General features: G+C 48.0%; 3 protein-coding genes and 1 long non-coding RNA gene across 6 annotated transcripts; 3 read left to right on the forward strand and 1 right to left on the reverse strand.

The window, feature by feature from the left end:
- The first annotated feature begins 135 nt into the window (after positions 1 to 135).
- TAF10 (TATA-box binding protein associated factor 10) lies at positions 136 to 1586 on the forward strand. The gene is made up of 5 exons (XM_011385169.2): positions 136 to 417; positions 545 to 699; positions 946 to 1010; positions 1096 to 1210; positions 1391 to 1586. Exons 1-5 carry the CDS (start codon positions 186 to 188, stop codon positions 1478 to 1480), a joined length of 657 nt encoding a protein of 218 aa, XP_011383471.1. The 5' UTR covers positions 136 to 185; the 3' UTR covers positions 1481 to 1586.
- ILK (integrin linked kinase) lies at positions 1531 to 8086 on the reverse strand. 3 transcript variants are annotated; one of them, XM_011385166.2, is made up of 13 exons: positions 7944 to 8086; positions 7376 to 7510; positions 4187 to 4352; positions 3913 to 4008; positions 3623 to 3719; positions 3437 to 3520; positions 3253 to 3338; positions 3002 to 3111; positions 2762 to 2889; positions 2554 to 2675; positions 2360 to 2459; positions 2117 to 2247; positions 1531 to 1942 (listed from the first exon to the last, which is right to left on the reverse strand). In XM_011385166.2, the coding sequence occupies exons 2-13, from the start codon at positions 7462 to 7464 to the stop codon at positions 1793 to 1795; spliced, it is 1359 nt and encodes a 452-aa protein (XP_011383468.1). In that variant the 5' UTR covers positions 7465 to 7510; positions 7944 to 8086; the 3' UTR covers positions 1531 to 1792. The 3 variants fall into 3 exon arrangements, with proteins under 3 accessions (XP_011383468.1, XP_023381779.1, XP_011383469.2); XM_023526011.1 differs by having other exon boundaries at positions 1702 to 1942; positions 7376 to 7488; positions 7944 to 8047; XM_011385167.2 differs by lacking the exons at positions 7376 to 7510; positions 7944 to 8086 and adding an exon at positions 4462 to 4482 and having other exon boundaries at positions 1702 to 1942.
- RRP8 (ribosomal RNA processing 8) lies at positions 7403 to 11917 on the forward strand. Its single transcript, XM_011385165.2, has 8 exons — positions 7403 to 7535; positions 8162 to 8345; positions 9533 to 9890; positions 10097 to 10550; positions 10641 to 10770; positions 10984 to 11090; positions 11181 to 11277; positions 11505 to 11917. Exons 2-8 carry the CDS (start codon positions 8247 to 8249, stop codon positions 11622 to 11624), a joined length of 1365 nt encoding a protein of 454 aa, XP_011383467.1. The 5' UTR covers positions 7403 to 7535; positions 8162 to 8246; the 3' UTR covers positions 11625 to 11917.
- Positions 11918 to 15915: 3998 nt separating this feature from the next.
- Positions 15916 to 19613, forward strand: LOC111733873. Its single transcript, XR_002778218.1, has 2 exons — positions 15916 to 18850; positions 19506 to 19613. It is a non-coding gene; the product is annotated as an uncharacterized LOC111733873 (long non-coding RNA).
- The last annotated feature ends 294 nt before the right edge of the window (positions 19614 to 19907 follow it).

Genomic DNA, 19907 nt, shown 5'->3' on the forward strand with positions numbered 1-19907 from the left:
TTGGTCTCCGCCCCTTGCCTGTGTCATCCAGCGGGCATACGGGCAACTAGCGGGAGGTTCGCCTTGGGGAGAGAGCGGTCATGGCGTGGGAGGGGCGAGCGTGAAGCGTGTGACGCCACTCTGGTGTGTGCGTAACGTGAACGGAAGCGGAAGCGGCTCTGTTCGCCGCCTCTCCCACCGGCCTGATGAGTTGCAGCGGCTCCGGCGCGGACCCTGAGGCGGCGCCGGCCTCCGCCGCCTCGGCCCCAGGCCCGGCACCCGCGGTCTCGGCCCCTCCCGCGCTGCCTGCAGGCACCGCTGCGGAAAACAAAGCCAGCCCCGCGGGGACAGCTGGAGGGCCTGGGGCTGGAACCGCGGCAGGGGTCACGGGACCCGTGGCGGCGCGGGCCGGGGAGCCGGCCGAGCGGCGCGGGGCGGGTGAGGGTGTAGGCAGCGCCCTGGGCTGGCCCCATCGGCGGGGGAGGGCAGCGGGTGGTGTAAGGCAGACCTACTTGGGACCCTGCGCCTTCCACTTCCGTGTCTCAGTTTGCTGGTTCTCCTCCAGCTGCGGTGTCGGCGGGCGGCGCGGCGCCCCCAGAGGGGGCCATGTCTAACGGGGTTTATGTGTTGCCGAGTGCGGCCAACGGAGATGTGAAGCCGGTGGTGTCCAGCACGCCTCTGGTGGACTTCCTGATGCAGCTGGAGGATTACACGCCTACGGTGGGCTTCCTGCCTGAACAAGGCTGTTGGCCTGCTGCCACACCAACTTTCCGCCAAGCCACCTAGATTTCCAGCATCCTCTTCTTGTATTCCGCCCCCCCCCCCCCCCCAACTAGCTCTTGATTTATCCCCTCTGCCACCCACACTGAGCTTCCTGATAATCAGACCTGTCCTCCATTCCCTCACGCCCTCTCAGCCCAGCAGTGCACAAGGCTAACACTGACAGTTGTCTTATTGATTTCTCAGATTCCAGATGCGGTGACTGGTTATTACCTGAACCGAGCTGGCTTTGAGGCCTCGGACCCTCGCATGTGAGTAAATTCTGAGCAGGTTAGAGCCTTGGATGTTTTTGTGGAATGTGTCTTCCATCTGCTTATACTAGTTTTTTCTCTCTAGAATTCGGCTCATCTCTCTAGCTGCCCAGAAATTCATCTCAGATATTGCTAATGATGCACTACAGCACTGCAAAATGAAAGGCACAGCCTCTGGCAGCTCCAGAAGCAAGAGCAAGGTGTGAGGGGAGGCTCATTGAATCAGTAATTACCTCCCACAACAGCGGAGGCTTAATTTATCCTGAAACCCCTTTGGGGAAACTGAGCCCTAGGGGAGGTGAAAGACCTATTCAGGGTCACCCATCTGGGATTGAAATCAGATTCCTGTGTTCAGCTAGTGCTCTTCCCTCTTCCCTCAGGACCGCAAGTATACTTTAACCATGGAGGACTTGACCCCTGCCCTCAGCGAGTATGGCATCAATGTGAAGAAGCCGCATTACTTCACCTGAGCCATCCAATCTAAATGTACTTATCTTTCCCCTTGTCCCCCACACCAGCCTGTTTTCATAATAAACTTTATTGTGACAGGCAGGGCTGATCCCTCCCATGCTGGGAGACATCGTGTGGCAAGTGACAAAGCTATGAGCCCAGCCCCTTTTGGGGCCACAGTGGTAGGGATGGGAGCAGGGGATGGGCCCCATGGCTGGGATAGTACCATGACTGGAGGCAGGGGACGAAACCAAAGGCCTGCTGTTTGGGGGAGGCACACTCCCCTAAAGGTGTCCCCACACCTCCGGAGTTTAGGCAAGGACTTTTCAGCCCTACTTGTCCTGCATCTTCTCCAGGATAGGCACAATCATGTCAAATTTGGGCCGCTTAGCAGGGTCTTCATTCATGCAGATCTTCATGAGCTTACAGACATGGGGGGAAATGCCTGGTGGGATGGTAGGCCGAAGGCCTTCCAGTGCCACCTGTAAATACAGGAAAAGACAAGGTGAGTTTCAGAACTTGAATCTCATGTAGGGAGAGGCCTCTAGGACAGGATTATTGTATATTTGAACAAATGTGGGAAGAACCCAGCCCCACTACAATTATTGTCACAACTGCCATTCCCCCAACATAAGTGTATATAGTTGTGCTCTCACCTTCATTCCAATCTCCATGTTGGAGAGGTCAGCAAAGGGTACCTCCCGTGTCACCAGTTCCCACAGAAGCACTGCAAAACTCCACATGTCTGCTGAGCGTCTGTTTGTGTCCTCAGGCTTCTTCTGCAGAGCTGAAGGGACAGGATTTATCTGTTCCAGCTGCCTGTCCTGTCCCATCTCTGCCCCCTTCCATTACTACTGAGCTGGCCCTTCTCTACCTCCCAACATGATGCCCTCACTCACCTTCAGGGGCCACCCAAGCAGGTGCATACATGCGCCCAGGGCATTGGAAGGAGAACTTGACGTCAGCCATGCTAATTCGGGCAGTCATGTCCTCATCAATCTGAGAAGATAGATGTGTGGAAGGAGGTAAGTCCTATTCTAAATAGGGAAAGATCTTCTGGGGGCCTGGGCCAAGAGTGAAGTTGTGACCTCACCATTACACTACGGCTATTGAGTGCATGTCGTGGGATGAGGGGTTCTAGTGTGTGTAGGAAGGCCATGCCCCTTGCCATGTCCAATGCAAACTTCACAGCCTGGCTCTGGTCCACGACGAAATCTAGGAGAAGAGGCAAGAGTCAAATAGTTTGGAGAGGCTCACACATCCTCTCCCCACTTCAATGAGATATGACAACCCCTACTCACTGGTGCCTTCATGTAGTACATTGTACAGGGATCCATATGGCATCCAGTGTGTGATGAGGGTGGGGTGAGGAGCAGGTGGAGACTGACAGAAACCTAGCACTGGGAGCACATTCGGATGCGAGAAAATCCTGGAAGAGGAAGAAAGTGTCCCTGGCTGAGACCCAGCGTAAAACATCTCCCTCTTGGGTGCGAGTCACGTTTCCTTGGAAGTAGTAGCTTCCAGTTTAGGCCTTGCCCCACCTGAGCCGGGGACACTCCTCGTTGAAGTCCCTGCTCTTCCTTGTACTCCAGTCTCGAACTTTCAGCACCTTCATGACGATGTCATTGCCCTGCCAGCGGCCCTTCCACAGCTGAGGGACAGGTAAGGGTTAGGAGGCTTTAACTAAGGCCACCACTTTCATGCCCACTAACTGGAGAAGAAACTTAAAATGAGTACATAACAGGTAATTTGGGGGGCTTGGGGAGGGAGGGGCATGAATGGCAGAGGTCACCTCTCCAGAGTGATTCTCGTTGAGCTTTGCCAGGAAGTTAAGCTGTTTGAAGTCAATGCCGGAGTGTTTGTTCAGAGTCCCATTTCCTGAAAGTGTGGGCAGGTCAGGTACCTAGCTTCCTCCAAACTTAGCTCCTGGAGCCCAGGATTCTCTATTACCCTCCCTCCCCTCACAACTGACTCACTGGGCCGAGTGCGGGTGGTCCCCTTCCAGAATGTGTCCTTGTATGGAATACGGTTGAGATTCTGGCCCATCTTCTCTGCCCGCTCTGAGGAAGAAAGACAAATAGTCTTGGCCTCAGCTGTGGTATGGAGGGAGGAGATAGGCAGTACAAGATGAAAGGACACAAGCTGGTGGGTGGGGGACGGACCTCGAAGCAGCTCTCTCAGGGGTGCCTTGGCTTTGTCCACAGGCATCTCTCCATACTTGTTGCAGATGCTGACAAGGGCCCCATTAGCCACCAAGTCCTAGAATAAAAAGGTGGTCGTGATGAGGGACCCTGCTACTTCCCTGGCAGTCACAACCAACCACAAACGTAGATGCAGTACAAACCCTGTGTCATGCACTTGCCAGTGCTCACAGGATGGGTTGAGGATTTCAGAATTTCCCACTGAGTCTCACACTTTGCTTTCCATCCATCTGAGGGCCTGAAGTACTCACCTCTGCCACCTGATCTTGACCCCAAAAACAGGCATAGTGCAGGGGCACATTCCCATGCTCATTCACTGCATTGATGTCAGCTTTGTACTGTAGCAGCTGGTCCCCAGGGCCAAGCAAGACAAAAGAAGCAGAAGGGCACAGTCAGTCTCAAATGAGAGATGGGTGTTGAGATACACAAGGAAGAAATACACGTTTTCTATAGTACGTTACAGTGCCTGTGACTGAGTTCCAGGCATGTACGTGATATAGGAGGCAGAGAGAGGATCATACATACTTTCTGTACAATATCACGGTGTCCATGACTGGCTGCTAGGTGCAGGGGGGTGTCATCCCCACGGTTCATCACATTGATTCGTGCCCCCCGCATGATCAGCATCTCAACCACAGCAGAGCGGCCCTCTCGGCAGGCCCAGTGCAAGGGGGAGAAGCCATGATCATCCCTTTGAAAGAAGGGGCAATGGTCACTGATCTGGAGGTGGGGTGGGGCAAAGGCTTTTTGCTACAGGGAAAACTGATATCCCTCTGCATATTTGCCCTAGGAAACCTTACCTCTCCAGGACTTTGATTCTCATTCATGCCAGCAATTCCCAAAGCTGTCCAATTCAGACATTACCCTGAGCTTCAAACCCAACCAACCACCACCTGAAATCCCAAGAAGTCCGTATGATTCATTGTCTGCACCACCATCTCCCACCAGCCTCCCTTCCCTGGCATGCCCTGTATTGTTAAATGGTAGCATTCTCTATCTGGTGTCCTCTGCACCCCTTTTGCAATATCTGTTGGTCCTTTCTGTTTTCCACTGCATCTTGTACATCCCCCTTACTATAGTACTTATCACACTAGCTTGTAAAACTTTATTAATGGGCTGTTTTGTCTATTAGACTGTAAGCTTGAGAGAATGGATTGACCAAAGATGTTCAGTTCATGTGGGAGGTGGGGTGCCTTGGAGAAGGAAGGCCACAACTCATGGGAGAGGAAGCAAGCTTACTGATTGGCTCTGGTAACTGAAATTAAGATCTAAAAGTGGAATGGAATTAAAATGATGTTTTGGAAGGGTTCATAATAAAAAAATGCTTATGATAAGTCATTACTGATGAGGCAGATATCAAACCACATAAAATAGGATTCCTCTACTCAAGCAATCCTGGGCACAGAAAACAGAAGAAAATAAAAATGGCTTCTTTAGAAAAACTATACCTGACTTTTTTCTAAGGATGTGTATTTTATAAAGTAAAAGAAGTGTACAAAAATCCCCAAAACAACTGTGTGGGAGCTGGGCCTGCCTGACAGCCTGGAGCCATAAAAGGAAATTCCCTCCAGTCCGGGGGATGCAGATCAAGGGGCGGAGCAGGGGGCGGTCCGCGGTCTGGGAGGGCTGCCTCCGGATGCCTTAGTGCTGTGGTCACTTCCCTTGTGGGGGCTCTAGGCCAGGCGGGTTGCTGATCAGGGGTCTGGCCACCGCAAGCCACCCCAATGTGCCCACAGCTGGTGGGGGATGGAGGCATGGCCTTTAACTTAATGATTTCCCTCCACAGCTGCCCTCATCTGCTCACAGAGATAGACAAAAGCTTTCCTGGGAAGTGGGGATCCTCCCCCTCCCCAAAGCAGTTACCACTCTCTGCTTATCTGTTAATTTTGCCTCCCAGCTCTTTAACTTGTGCCTTGGCTCATCAGCCTCTATAGTCCATAGCACCAGAGCCTCAGGGCAAAAGTATGAGCATAAGGGTTCTGCCCACTGTCAGGCTGCCTGTCACCTCAGGGCCTAGACTTCAATCCCAAAGATACTTGCAGGGAATTCACTCCCACTTCATATCCAGCATATAGCCAGCTTAGGCCCCAAAGCCTATCTCCTCATACCACCAAAGCCTTCCAGTTTCACTGATGCCACCCCATCACTTTTTGGCAGCAAAGTCTTCCTAGATGGCCCACTGAACAACTTCACCTAAAGCTTTATAACCCTACCAACAAAATAATAAAGGTGCTTACTGTCATTATGAGAGCACCTTCTGAGGAATTATATGAATAATGAAACAAGTGACTGAGAATTATGGAGATATAGTGTAGAGCCTAATGGGAACCAATGAAGCCTGAATGAAGATGACAGGTGATCCCTACCTCTCAAACCTAAAAACTAAATGCTGCCAACCCTAAAAAATAAAAATTTTAAATAAAAAAATTAAAACTCACCATTCTGAGTCAACTTCACTATTGCTTTTCTTGCCTTCCGGTCTCAGCTGACCTTAAAGAACTTTATTTCCTCATCTCCCATTCAACCAGCCACAAGGCCACTGGCTTGAGGGCCGGGATTACGTCTGATTCTTGGCCTCTAGCACCTAGCATAGCTTCACTTGTTTTCCTCTGAAACAGCTCTCACAGAGATCATCAAATATATCATTAGTTGTAAATTCAATGGTTAGAGTGCTCAAGTTCTTTGACCTCTCAGAAGCCTACACTACTGTTGACCACTCCCCCTTCACTGAAACAGTCACTTCTCTAAGCTTTACTAACATTTTCCTGTTTTTCCTTTAATCTCTAGTTGCTCCTTTTAGGTCTTGCAGGCTTCTCATCCCCTCTCCTTTACACCCATGTCTTCAGACCATGTCTTCACCTATAGGCTACTATCTTCCAAATCTGTCTCCAAGTCAGATCTCTCTTCTGAAATCCAAATCTGCATAACCAACAACCTACTCAACATTTCCACTTTGCTGTACTGTCACTTTAACATGTCTAGAGTGGAACTCATCATCCTTTAGTTTTGTGCATCGCAGTAAAAGGAACCACCATCTACCCAAGTGCCCAAGCCAGAACCCTGGTCATCATCTTTGACCTTCCTCACTTCCCTTACCAAGTCTCTCCAATTCTTTATCTTAAAGATTTCAGGAATCTGATTTTTCTATTTCAACTGCCTGCATTCTAGTCCAAGTCATCATTACTTCTGGGATGAACTAGGCAATTGCCTCTCTTCACTTGCCACCTGCTCTTCACAAAGTATCCAAGATCACACTTAACAAATGGACAATCTCATTTCACTACATGGCTTTAAACATTTATTCTTAGAATAAAGACCTTATTATAGCCTAAGTATCCTTGTACGATCTGGCTGACCCTTGCAGACCTTTCCAATTTCCGGTAGTTCACTTGTACCCAATGCTTCTGCCCACAGAGAACTATCCTTCTGCCATTCGGAACTCCTGTAGACAACTTCCCGGCACTCTCCGCTCTGTCTTGCCGGTTCAAAGCTCTCTTCAGCTTCTGCCTATAAAACTCTTACTTAGCAGTCAAGATTCAGCTCAAACACAGCTTCCTCTGGAGACCCGCCGCCGCCACCACCACAGGCTGCGTTTGGCACTCATCACACTGAAAAGGAAAGTCAGCCGCCCCCACAGAGTGATGTGAGCACTCCGCATCACGTAAAGGAGCATGTCTTTGCCCCTCCTCTCACCCACCAGCCACCTGAGCTCACCCCTGGTTGAGGTCGTTCTCTGTGTTGTCCAGCCACAGGCGAACGGCAACCGCGTTGCCCTCCCGGCACTGAGTGAAAATGTCGTCCATAGCAGCGTCCCGGCGCCGAGTCCCCTAAGTTGGGGAAGCCTGGGGACTGTGAGTGGATTCGGGGAACGGGGGTAAGCACCAAACTTTGTCCACTGCAGTAGGTGTTAGTGTTGGGGGATGGGGGTCTGGGTGCTGCGTCCCAAGCTAGCGGAGGTCTGGAAAGGAGTTCGGGGCAGCGGGATGATATGCAACTGTGCCCACTGGGGGCGAAGGAAAAGCGGGCGAGGTAGGGGGTAACTGAGAGGTAGTCTCCTCTTAATCTTAGTCTCAGGGGATGTCTGAGAGCAAGCACAGGGACGCAACCCGCGAACAGCGCTGGGGGCGAGGGGAAGCTCAGGCGCCCTATACTCTGAAGGAGGAAATTGGGGGTCTTCCCGGGGGTGGCCCTCATTCCCGACTCGAAACTTAGCCGCAGTGAGGGGTGACGGGCTGGCAGGGCTTGTGCCTTGGGGAGAGGGCACGGGTGTTACCATACTCACCGGGACTCGGGCTGGAGGAGCCTTCTCTGGGGAACTCCCGTCCGGCCGCGCCCGCTGCCCGGCCCCGCCCCTGGCCTTCTCCGGCCAGCGCGGGCCTCCCTCCTTCCTACCTCCTTGCCTTTCTAGCCCATCAGTGTTTAAACTCTATGGTTTTCGGCACCGCGCCGGCCGCTCTAGCCAACCAGGCCTTCACTCTTTGGTTTTCGGATCTGTTCCAGGGACTGCGAAGGTTGGTTCCTGGAGACGCTTTCTGCACGTGGAGAGGCGCGGGGATCCCGCGACCTCGCCCGCCTCTGTACCCCCATGTTTGAAGAGGTGGAGTGGGCTGAGGAGGCCCCATTAGCCGCGAGCCTCCGACCTGTAGCCTCACAATCTCGGACCGAGGCAGCCTCGCAAGTCAAGGTAAGTGGCCCCGCAGGGTCAATGGGAGCTGTTTCAGGCAGTGAATTCAAGTAGCGTGGTAAATCCCTGCGCTGGGTATGCCGCGCGCACTCGTGTGCGTGGGTGTATTAGGGTGAGGGGGCGCCTGCAGCCAACTGAAGATCCGAGAACTTTCAAAAGAAAAGGACGTTGGAACTGAGAAAGTTGATGAGTAGAAGCTAGTGAAGTGAAGAGGGTTTCTTGAACCGGAAAAGCTCGTGCAAAGGTCCTAGGTCAAAAGAGCATGTCTTGTTAGGGTCACACAAAAATAATCCGTGTGGTTGGAGCACAGAGAATGAGAGGGGATGCCATTGAAGTTGGAAAGCTAAGTTAGTGGCTTTGCGTATTTTAAGGATAGAAGCCAGTTAAGTGGCTTAAGCAGGGGAAGGATTCTTTCAGAGTTGCATTTTGAAAAGAGCATTGATTTCCGTGTGGAGATTGCATTTGAGAGAACAAGAGTGAATGACAATGAAGAGTTATCAGTATACCATTCAACAGGTGGTGTGAAGGGGGTGCTTAGACCAGGTAAGTGCCTGGCCTTGGACTGCCCAGTAGTATTTCAACCCAGAAGTCCTCCCAAACAATAGACCTTCTTTAAGCCTTTGCTGATGTGAAGGCAGCTGTACTTCCTCAAGCTCTTCCTACCCTCAGTCATCCTCCAACATGGAATCTGTATGCTATATGCCTCCTCTTCATCCTGTTAACCCATTGTTATAATCCAGCTTGTCCCCTTCAGTTTGTCCTCTACACTGCATTTAGAGTCATCTTAAATACACACGTGAGGTCCTGGCATTCTTGTTTTCAGAAACCTTCCTACCTCTTATCAGCTAGAGGCAAAAGCCTGATATGGAGGTTTGGAACTCCTGGTCTCTGGCCTTGGACCAGTTGCTTCTGGCCTTACCACATTCCTATGGGGAACCCCATTACTTTCTCCGCGTATTGAAGAGAGTGGAATGGGTGGTTTCTCTACCCTCTGACCTCTCAGGTTGGGATAGTGACTTGAAAGTTCTTCAGGATCTGGCAGGCTTCATGACAAGCTAATTTAGTTAACTGGGAATAATCCAGATACCTCCACCAGTGTCTGAATTGGGGTCCCCATTTCTCCCCTTTTATTCTCCAGGCCATGTTCATTCTCTTCATCCCTACTCTCATCCTTTGTTTTCCCCCAGGGCTCCAAGCGCCGCCAACTCTTAGCCACATTACGGGCCCTGGAGGCAGCATCTCTTCCCCAGCAACCCCCCAGCCTGCCTGGCAGTGACTCTGAGGAGGAGGTGGTGGAAAAGAAGAAGAAACACTCAAAAAAGGCCTTGTTTGCCAGTGCTTCTACTGAAGTAGAAGAGAAAGGGAAAAAGCATCAAAAACGGGGCCCACCTGGCCATAACTCTGAGGACAAGAAAGTAGAAAAGAAGTGCCGCAAAGGGGCCCTTCTTAGCAGTGACTCTGCTCTAGAAGAGAAAAGAAAGAGGAAATACCAGAATCGGGCCTCTTCAAACCCTCCCCAGCCCCAGGATAGTGTTGACCAGACAGGTACTAGTGATTGTATGTGTGTGGGACAGGGAGGGGGATCAGCTGATCCTATGTATGACAGAAGTTACCTGCCACCATTAGGTTCAGGGTTAGTCAATAATAAGTACTTTCATCCAGGCCAGTCTATGTTGGCCAAGATGACTTGCCCAGCCTCTGAATTCAGTGGAGCTTGCCCCAAATATGCCTTCCTATCTCCCTCCCTGCAGATCCCAAAGCTTGGAAGAGTAGGGCTACAGATGACCCACCCAAGCCAAGCCCTGGGACCACTTCCCCGCAACCTCCCCATACCTTGAGTCGCAAGCAGTGGCGGAACCGGCAGAAGAACAAGCGTAGACACAAGAACAAGTATCGGCCACCTCAGCTGCCAGACCAGGCTCCCGCCACAGCCCCAAAAGAGGAGACAGAGGTGCTTCCTACCCCGAGTCCAGACAGCCATGAGGCTCGGGGGGAGGCTCTGCGAGCCCGCATGGCACAGCGGTTGGATAGTGCTCGATTTCGCTACCTCAATGAACAGCTGTACTCAGGGCCCAGCAGTGCTGCACAACGCCTCTTCCAGGAAGACCCTGAGGCCTTTCTTCTTTACCACCGAGGCTTCCAGAGCCAGGTCAAGAAGTGGCCACTGCAACCTGTGGACCGCATTGCCAAGGATCTTCGGCAGCGGTGAATGGGGATTGGGCATTGGGAGAAGTGATGTGGCTCTGTCATGGGCTCAGACTAGACTAGTGAATGATCCCTCCCCTCCACTCCCAGGCCTGCATCCCTCGTGGTAGCTGACTTTGGCTGTGGGGACTGCCGTCTGGCTTCAAGTATCCGAAACCCTGTACACTGCTTTGACTTGGCCTCCCTGGACCCCAGGGTCACTGTGTGTGACATGGCCCAGGTAAACCCCTTTATTCCTCTATGTATTTGGCCTGTGCTCTAGGCCCAAGCTCCATGTGCTAATCTCTAACACTCCTTCCGTTCTCCTTGCTTCCCCCGCTCCCCCATCCTGGTGTCCAACCCTAGCATTCAAGGGTGGTTTTCTCCTCTCCATACTGTGCATCTCATACAACACTCTCAGGGATATCTCATACAACACTCTCACTCTTCATAGGTGCCTCTGGAGGATGAGTCTGTGGATGTGGCCGTGTTCTGCCTTTCACTGATGGGAACCAATATCAGGGACTTTCTAGAGGAGGCAAATCGAGTGCTGAAGCCAGGGTAAGAGCCCCTAGTTCGCAGATGAATATATATATGTGTGTGCACATCCATGTGTCTTTGCACTTACACAGGACTCTCCATCCTTCTTAGGGGTCTCTTGAAAGTGGCCGAGGTTAGCAGCCGCTTTGAAGATGTTCGGACCTTTCTAGGAGCTGTGACCAAACTAGGCTTTAAGGTCATCTCCAAGGTAAGGGCCCTGAGATATCTGTTCCTATTTTTGCTTCATGTGTGGCCCTTTTCATGAAAATGGTGTTCAGGAAGGGGACCATAGGCACAGACACAGGCATTTCCTTCTTGAAAGCATGACTCATGGGAGAGCCCTGGGAAGCCTTCTGAGCAGGGTGGGACATGGATGAAGGTGTTTTGAGGAGTGGGGTGAGGATTTGGAGCTCACTGGGTCTTTTCTGCCTCTAGGACCTGACCAACAGCCACTTCTTCTTGTTTGATTTTGAAAAGACTGGGCCCCCTCGAGTAGGGCCCAAGGCTCAACTTTCAGGCCTGAAGCTTCAGCCATGTCTCTATAAGCGCAGGTGACCTCTGGACCCCCCTTGAAAGGGGAGGCAAGTCTCGAACTCCAGACTCAGAACTCTGAAGACTGTATCCAGCCAGGCTGTGACCCAGGACCTGGTACTACCTTTCCTTTGTCCTAAGAACAAAGTGTGATGAAACCCTTGGCTCAGCCCTGCTCTAATGGAGGCCTCTTGATTGCAAGAAGCATAAAATCACTAGGGACTAACTAAAGGGGTGTATTGTAAGAACACAGGGATATCTGGGAACTATGCATCCCCTAGGAATCATGGAAACTAGACGGTTTGGAATTCAAGGCATCTCTGTGTTTGACTCCTTTTTTCATCTCTCAGGAGCCACATGGGCTTTCTGTTCTGGCATTTTCAATTCTCCCTTCTGATCTTCTGTTGCATACTAGTTCCTTCTACTCACCCATAGCTTCTGCTCTTTCAGCTTTGGGCTGCTTAGGCCCTCAAGGCCTCAGACAAGCAGGCACTACTTGTCTCTGGGACAGCCGGTAGCCCGCAAACATCCTGGCTCAACATATCAATCTGGGTTTCTGGGTCAGGACTGTTTGCTTATCCCTGTACTAAGCACTTCTTTCCCCTCTATCATCTCCATCTTCAGAGCCACATGACCCAAACAACTCTCGGCACCTAGTGTCCTGTGGGGCCCTGGTGTGTGTCTGGCTGAGAACACAGGTTTTGGAATCAGGTAGGCCTGGGTTCAAATCCTGGCCTGCCACTTATTACTGTGAGTTGTTTAATCCCTGAATGTCACATTTTTCCTTTGGAAAATGGTAGAATTCCTGTCTCATGAGATTGTCGTATGGACCAACAGAGGAAATCTATAGCCAGGGCCAGGTACTGAAAAGGTGCTCAGTAAAATGTAGCTGTGGCTATTATGTGTTGTAAGCCTCATTGTTCTCAAAAGACTCCCTAGGACGGGCTGAAGGTTGAAGAGTAAAGAATGGATTTGTTGACCGAGGAAGACTTTCGGAGAGCTCAATATAGGCCTTTCAGTGGACTCAGTTAATAGGTTATTTAAAGATTCTTGATAGATTCTGAGCTGTCCTTGGAGGAGGGTGATGAGAGTCTTTTCATAAATAACAGTTGGTTCATGCCATGTTAGGGTGGTGGATTAAGCTGTTCATTGGCAGAAGGGTCTGTCATTTCTCCCTAGCTGTGGGCCCAGATCAGCATGGCAAGGAAAGGTAGACAAGGAAAGCTTGTGCTGGGAGAAGACGAACTGGGTTGACAGATCTTTGGCCTCTCCTTAAATGAATCTGCCATGGGACCAAGTATAAAGATACAACTTCTTCTACCTCTTTCCAAGGACAAGAACTGCTTATGACTAGTGGGACACAGATTCCAGGGCTCTGAGTCAGTTAGATGCCTCCTCCCAAAGGGGATGGAGATTTTGAGGGAGATTGTCGGCCAGAGGGCATGTGTGGGGGTTGGGCTGTGAACTATTCAGCAAATACTAAACAGGGCCTTTCTATGTACTTTTCTCTCTGCTGAATGCTTGTCTAACTGGCAGTCTTACTCTTGCTCCTAAACAGCCTAGTTGTTTCCTATTCCATCATTCACAAAGCAGAATGAAAGTCTTCATCTTTACCCTCAAAGCACTATCTAGAGTGCAGCTTTGTGCTCTTCATACATTTAAATAGTATGTTGTGATTGCTTTGTGCATTAGGCTGCAGTCTTTCAAAATCATGTTGATCTTTGTATTCCCAGAGCTTGTCACTTGAGTTCACCTAAGCAGGTGATAAGGAATGACAGTGTCCAGTTGAGTGGGATTGATGGGAGCAGGAGTGTTGCCAGAATCCAGGTTTGGGGCACAACATGAGGGCCCTGTGGACTAGTGATGATGGAAGAAGTAGGCAGAGGAGAGAACTTCAATAGGTAGAACTGGTAGATGTTGAGGGTTGGCGAGAGAAAGGCATCTGAAATGAATCTCTGGTTTCTGGTTTGAGCAACTGGGTGGGCTTTGGTTTTAAGTACCTTTAGATGTTGGTTTGGAAGTGAAACAAAAGACTCGGGAGAGATCTGTGTTAGGGATTTGGGAATCAGCAGCCCAGAGGTGGTAATGAAAGTTATAGGAATAGATAAGATATCCAGAGTAAGATAATGAGAGGAGAAAATGGTTCAAAATAGAACCCCGAGGAACATTTGGTGGCTGGGTAAAGGAAAGTGAACCAGTAAAGATGACAAGATGAGAAATTGGGCCAGAGATGGAGGAGTAAAACCAGGAGAGTGTATTTTTTAACATGGAAGGAATAGGGAGGTTGTCAGCTGTCAAATGCTGTTGAGAGGTCCATTAAGATGAGAGAGAAGTCATCTTGTGGGATGAGGATTACTGACTAATATTGAGGACCTGTTTGAATTTATAGTGTATAATTCATGAATTTATAGTTATACCAATCAGCCCAATGGTGTGGTTATCTCTGCCTACTCAGGAATCTAGGTGTAGCTGTGGAAAATGTGAGCACTGAGGGATCATCCAGAGTTGGAACCTTGCCACACAATTGAAGTGAAAGGAAAGTAAGCAAAGGAGTTTCAGACTATTCGCAAGTGATAGGTATGCTGGACCATGGAATTGTGTACAACAGGTAGGAGAGTGAGGACAGGAGTAGGTTGTTAAACTGGCAGTAATTGAACAAGTAACCTGGGAGGATGGGAAGCTGTGGTCAGAAATTGGAATGCAGAGCAGCTCCAGGTGATGGCAAGGTCTGGAGTGTAGCTACAGGGATGAGTGCCTGAGAGGCATGTAAGGAAGGGTGCCAGAAGATTGTTAATGGACTGAGGGCTCAGGTGTTGGGGGTATTGTGTGCATGGGTTTCGAGGTTCTCCAGGATGATGGTAGAAGTTGGCATGGAACAGGTGCCAACCTCTTGAGGGAGGGTGCAGATCCAGGAGATCTGTAGAGAAAAGGAAGGAGAGGCTGTTGGCATGAATTTCAAAAGTGCAGAGGGTTCACACAGCCTACTAGAGATTCCCATTTAGAGGGCTGGTGAGTGGGGCTGGCTTCCAGGCAGCCAAGATAAAATATCCTGACAATCCTCTCCAGCTTGTCAGGACTTTTCAGGGATAACCGGGGAAAGGACTACAGTGGCAGATCCATGAGGCAGGAGCCTCCCAGAATAATAGGGGGAGGCAAGCCACAAAGCTCAAGGAGTGTGTTAGAGTAGCAAGGCATCTCATGGTGAGATGCATATCACCTTTTATAGCTCCATGTCCATGTACTTTCCCAAATGTTATTTAGATTCCCAGATCTTGACTAATTTTCCTAGTTTTCTTAGCAAGATCAGCAGGACAGCTGAGGTCAGTCCTCTTCCCTCTTTTGCTTTCCCCTTACTTATAATTTGGATACTCCTTTGGCCTATTCTGGCTCCAGCCACCTGGGACTCAGGTCCCAGGCTCCATCTAACTCAGCCTAGGCCCCACTGGTGGCTCCATCAGTCACCCTGATTCTGAAAGCATCATTCTCCTTAGCCTGATCTGGGTCCTCCCTGCTCCATCATCAGCTTCAGGACAAGGTCTTGTTCAAGTTCATGCCTGGGCTTCAGTGTCTAAAGTTGAGAGTCTAGACTGAAGAGAGAACAATATATATTTCCTTAAAAAATAACACTATTACAGCTGTTTAAAGAACAATGAGACCAGTTTAAGCAACAATATGAGAACAGATTGAGGGAGTGACAAGAATAGTAAGAAGTAAATGAGAGTAAGATGGAGCTGCCTGGATTGTGAAAGGCAGTGGTTCTCAAACTTTAGAGTGCAGTAAAATTACTTGGAAGGCTTGTTATAATGCAAATTGCTAAGCCCTCCCTCAGTTTCGGATTCAAAAGATCATGATAGAGTTTGGGAAGTTCTTTTCTGGTCACATTGATTTTTCTCAATGAAGCAGAAAGTAGACTCGAGTTAGAATGGGGGAAAGGGTTGGGGAGTGAGAATGGGAGAAAATTTCAAGAAAAGAACATGAATATTGTTTCTGTGAGGGAATTAATGAATTATTGTTGGTAGTATTAATAGCACACTTAAGGTTCGAGGTCAGAAAGAGGATGGGATTGCCCAGAACATGCCTGATCTCATCTGATCTCAGAAGCTAAGCAGGGTCGGGCCTGGTTAGTACTTAGATGGGAGACTACCTTGGAATACCAGGTACTGTAGGCATAAAAAAAGGAAAAAAAAAGATAGGGTGGTGTTAAGGGTGTGGATCTGGGCAAAGATATGCTAACAGCCAACTTCTGCTTCTGTAATCTGTTTGCTTGTTTGATGTTAAACCAGGGTGTGGTTCTAGGCTTTATAAGCTGCCTCTTTTGGGAGCTCGGGGCTGATCTCGAACCCTGCGTGGTAGTGGTAGAGAGTCAGTCACCGGCCGGCTAATAAAGGCTCATAATTCATCTCAGTTGGCTCCATGGGTCTTAGAATTGATCGCGCCACAACAGTGGGAGGAAACCAGTGCAAGATTGCTTTATAGTTTGTTAACTGTGAGGCAGAGTACAGCTGGACTGTCAGAACCCACCTACCTCTTTGGGTGGCTGGTTTCTGCCCTCCTACCTCAGTCTAATTGAGGACTTCACTGGGACCATTTGGGAAGCTTGAGGTATTTATTCCTACAGCCAAGGAATGATGAGCCTGGAATCTGACTCCTGCCTTGGAAATGTAGAAGGCAGGCAGAGACTTGCTGATTGTTTTGATGGTGGAGCCCGGTGAGTGCTGCTGCTTTTGCATTAGCCTACATTCCCAGAAATTGCCATCACAAGTGATGCATGAGTATATCCTATGCACCTTGTAGGAGAAAGTGTGGGGTGGTCTTGGGTCCTCTCCAATAGGATCATTTGAAGAGGCCAGGAGACCTTAGCACAGAGAGGCTACAAGTGTGCCATCTGGACTGAGGAGGAAGTCTCAGGAGACTCAGATTAAAGCTGCATCCACTAGGGTCAGGGGGACAGCAGGAATACCTTCTTTAGATATCTGCCTGGCCCATAGGGCACAGAACCACCCAGTCAGGCAAGAACTGTTTTATCTCCTTAGCTCTCTGCACTTGGGCCCAGAGCAGTCAGCAGCCATTAGGTGAGGAGGTGAGAAGGGAGCATACAGATCATTTCTCCCTTCCCCAGTGCAAGCTCCTTGGCTTAAGTGGAGCAGAGCTCTCAGGAGGGGAAAATAGTTAAAGCTACAACAGGTACAGATTATTTATTGTTACATAGGATTAGACATTCTAATTCAGATAGTGTTTTTATTTTAAACATATTGTTAAATAAGAATGAGCTGAAAAGTCACAGGCTTGCTGCAGCTTTTCTCCACAATAAGGGAAGAGTACTTCCAAATGAAAAGTTGGGAGGGGCGGTGAGAGACGAGAATAAAGTTGGGCTTGAATGGCAATCTGTGTTTTGAGCTTGTTAGCATTCCCTTTAGAGGTTTATTGTTTCTGCAGTTATTGGTGAGCTCCAGCTTTTGTTCCTGTAACCTTGTCCTAAGGGAACACAGTTCCAAAGGAAACAACATGATTTTGGCAGACACACAGCTCAGCTCCAGACGCTCAGCCATTTTCGTAATTGCACAAAGCCCTTTACAGCTTTTCGCAGAGACCTATAATTAAAACTTTTTATCCCTAGGTTGTTCTCTTTCCCAAGTGACTTCTCAGACTGGCCACCTGGTTCTAGGATATTCAACTACTGCTGTAACCACCTTACTGGTCTGATTGCTTCTATTCCTGCCCCCAAAGCAGTTTATTTTACACGCAGCCAAGTGATCTTTTTAAAATGTGAATCAGATTCGTCATTTCTCTGCTTAAAATCTTTCAGTGGATTCTCATTGCTCTGAAAACAAAAGACAAACTCATTCCCTGGCCTGTGTGGTCTTGCCCAGGCCTCCCTCTCCAACTGCATCCTGACTCACTCTCCTCACAAAACTCTGGCCACACAGGATTTCTTTTCATTCCTCTGCATTCCAGGCTTTTTCTACTTCTGGGTCTTTATACATGCTGCTCCATCTTCTTCAATTACTCTTTCCCTGATGGAGCTCATTTTCATATTCCAGATCTTTACACCAACATTACCTTCTGTGGAAGACGCCTACCAAAATGTCCTTTTCTTGGACAGTTACACTCCATTTCCCAGCTCCTTATATCTAGATGGAACTATGTGAGCAGTCCTCACCAATGGGAAGGAAGTAGAAGTGATACTTCACTACAACACCAGGGCAGTTAAAGAGTAGATAAGTCTTCTCCATATTCTCCCACCCCCCACTCTGCCTTTCAGGGTGACCTTGAAGCACATGTTTTGAAGGTGATGGAGTCAGCGAAGAAGTCTGGTTACTACCTAAGCCACCTCTAAGAGGGAAGCTGCTTGACTAAGAATATTCACATTGAACTTTGAACAAGAAATAAACCTCTGTTGTGTTAAGTTAGTGAGTTTTGGGAGAGTTAGAGCAATTAGCATTATATGTCCTGGCTAATATATGTTCTTTGGGGATCCTATCCACCTTACTCTTGATCACAAAGCCCTTTTTGTTTCCTTTAGGGTGCTTCAGACATTTAATTATCTTACCAGATGATAGTCAACACTTTTTACCCGTCTTGTGAATTTTAATATTGGGGAAAAAAATGTTCACATCAGGAAGTTGAGATGCTCATTTTACCAGTTACATTTTGATTGTGACAAAAAAATTACACAAGAGTGTCTTAAATGTGATTTTTCTTCTCATATTAGTAGAAACCTGAAGGTAGATGTCTCAGCATTGGTTCAGGAACTCAAGGATGTTAGCAGTTAGGTCTCTGATTCTCTTAGTCTCTTGATTCTCATGGTCTTAAAATGATATGTTCCTGATTAAGCAAGGACACCCTACTTACTACTTACTAATACACTTTTTGGAAGTCTCACTGATTGCCACAGCCTTTTTGGCCTTACTTCAAGGGTCTCTCTACATTGTTAATACTCTGGTGTAAATATGTTGCACTATTCCCTGTAACATGGCTGAGACCAATCTAAAATATTAACATTTTAAATAATATTTGTCTCCACCCCTTCCCACATCTCAGTGGCCTGTCAGCAACTGTTTCAATTCAATGTGTATATGTGTGTGTGTGTGTGTGTGTGTGTGTGTGTGTGTGTATATTTTTTTTTTATTTATATAAAACTCCAAAAATCAGCCAAGAAAAAAAAAAACAAGTCCATAGGAAAAAAATGGGCAAGAGACTTGAATGTACACCTTATAGGATTTTCAGATAACTGATAGACTCACAGAAAGGTCGGTCCCATTTGAAATCAGGGAAATGCAAAGTAACACCAAATGCTGGAATTGAGGGGGAATGCCACAAGACAAAAATGGAATAAAGTGTATTCTCATATGGATTAAGTGAACTCTTATCTCTGGTGAAGGGAGTATAAATAGAAAATTTTGGAAACAGTGTGGCATTATCTGCTAAAGTTGAGGATATACATACTTTATGACCAAACAATTCTACTCCTAGTTATATTTCCAACAGATACGTGTGTACATGCATGAGAGGCATTTGCAAGATTGTTCAACATCATTTGTAGAACACACAAACTGGTTATTAGGCAATTTACAAATGCTTGAACCCATCCCCTCCTCAAAATGCCTGCTATAACAACACCAACAACAAATCTTCACAACGTAACAAAACAAAAACTTAGACCATTATCCACAGTATTCAGTTTTCAACCAAAATCACTAGACATGTAAATAAACAAAATTATAGCCCTTAATTATAAAAATATGAAATTATAAACTAATTTATATCCTAGATAAAAGACAACTGACTCCAGTGGGCTCAGATATTGGATTTAGCTGTCAAATATTTTAAAGTAGCTGTTAATGTGTTCAAAGAATGAAAATAAAAGAAATTCAAGGAAAATATGGCCTCAATGAATACAGAAAGGTCGGTCCCATTTGAAATCAGGGAAATGCAAAGTAACACCAAATGCTGGAATTGAGGGGGAATGCCACAAGACAAAAATGGAATAAAGTGTATTCTCATATGGATTAAGTGAACTCTTCCAGAGACAGAAACTAAAAGAAAAAGAAAAAAAGAAAATTCTAGAACTAAAAAACCAAAAGAGAAAAAAATATATAATACAAATCACTCAATTTGATCAACAGAGAAAATAGACTGAGAGAAGTGGACAGAGCCCCAGGAATGGCACTATAACAAAAGACCTAATATCTTGTCATGAAAATTCCAGAAGATGAGAGATAGGAGCTGAGAAAACACTTGATGAAAAATAACATATCTTCCCAAATTTGGTAAAAGACGAAAACCTATGAACTCCAGAAGCAGAGT

The sequence above is a fragment of the Pteropus vampyrus genome, unplaced genomic scaffold (genome assembly GCF_000151845.1).
Source record: "Pteropus vampyrus isolate Shadow unplaced genomic scaffold, Pvam_2.0 Scaffold671, whole genome shotgun sequence".
Lineage (NCBI taxonomy): Eukaryota > Metazoa > Chordata > Mammalia > Chiroptera > Pteropodidae > Pteropus > Pteropus vampyrus.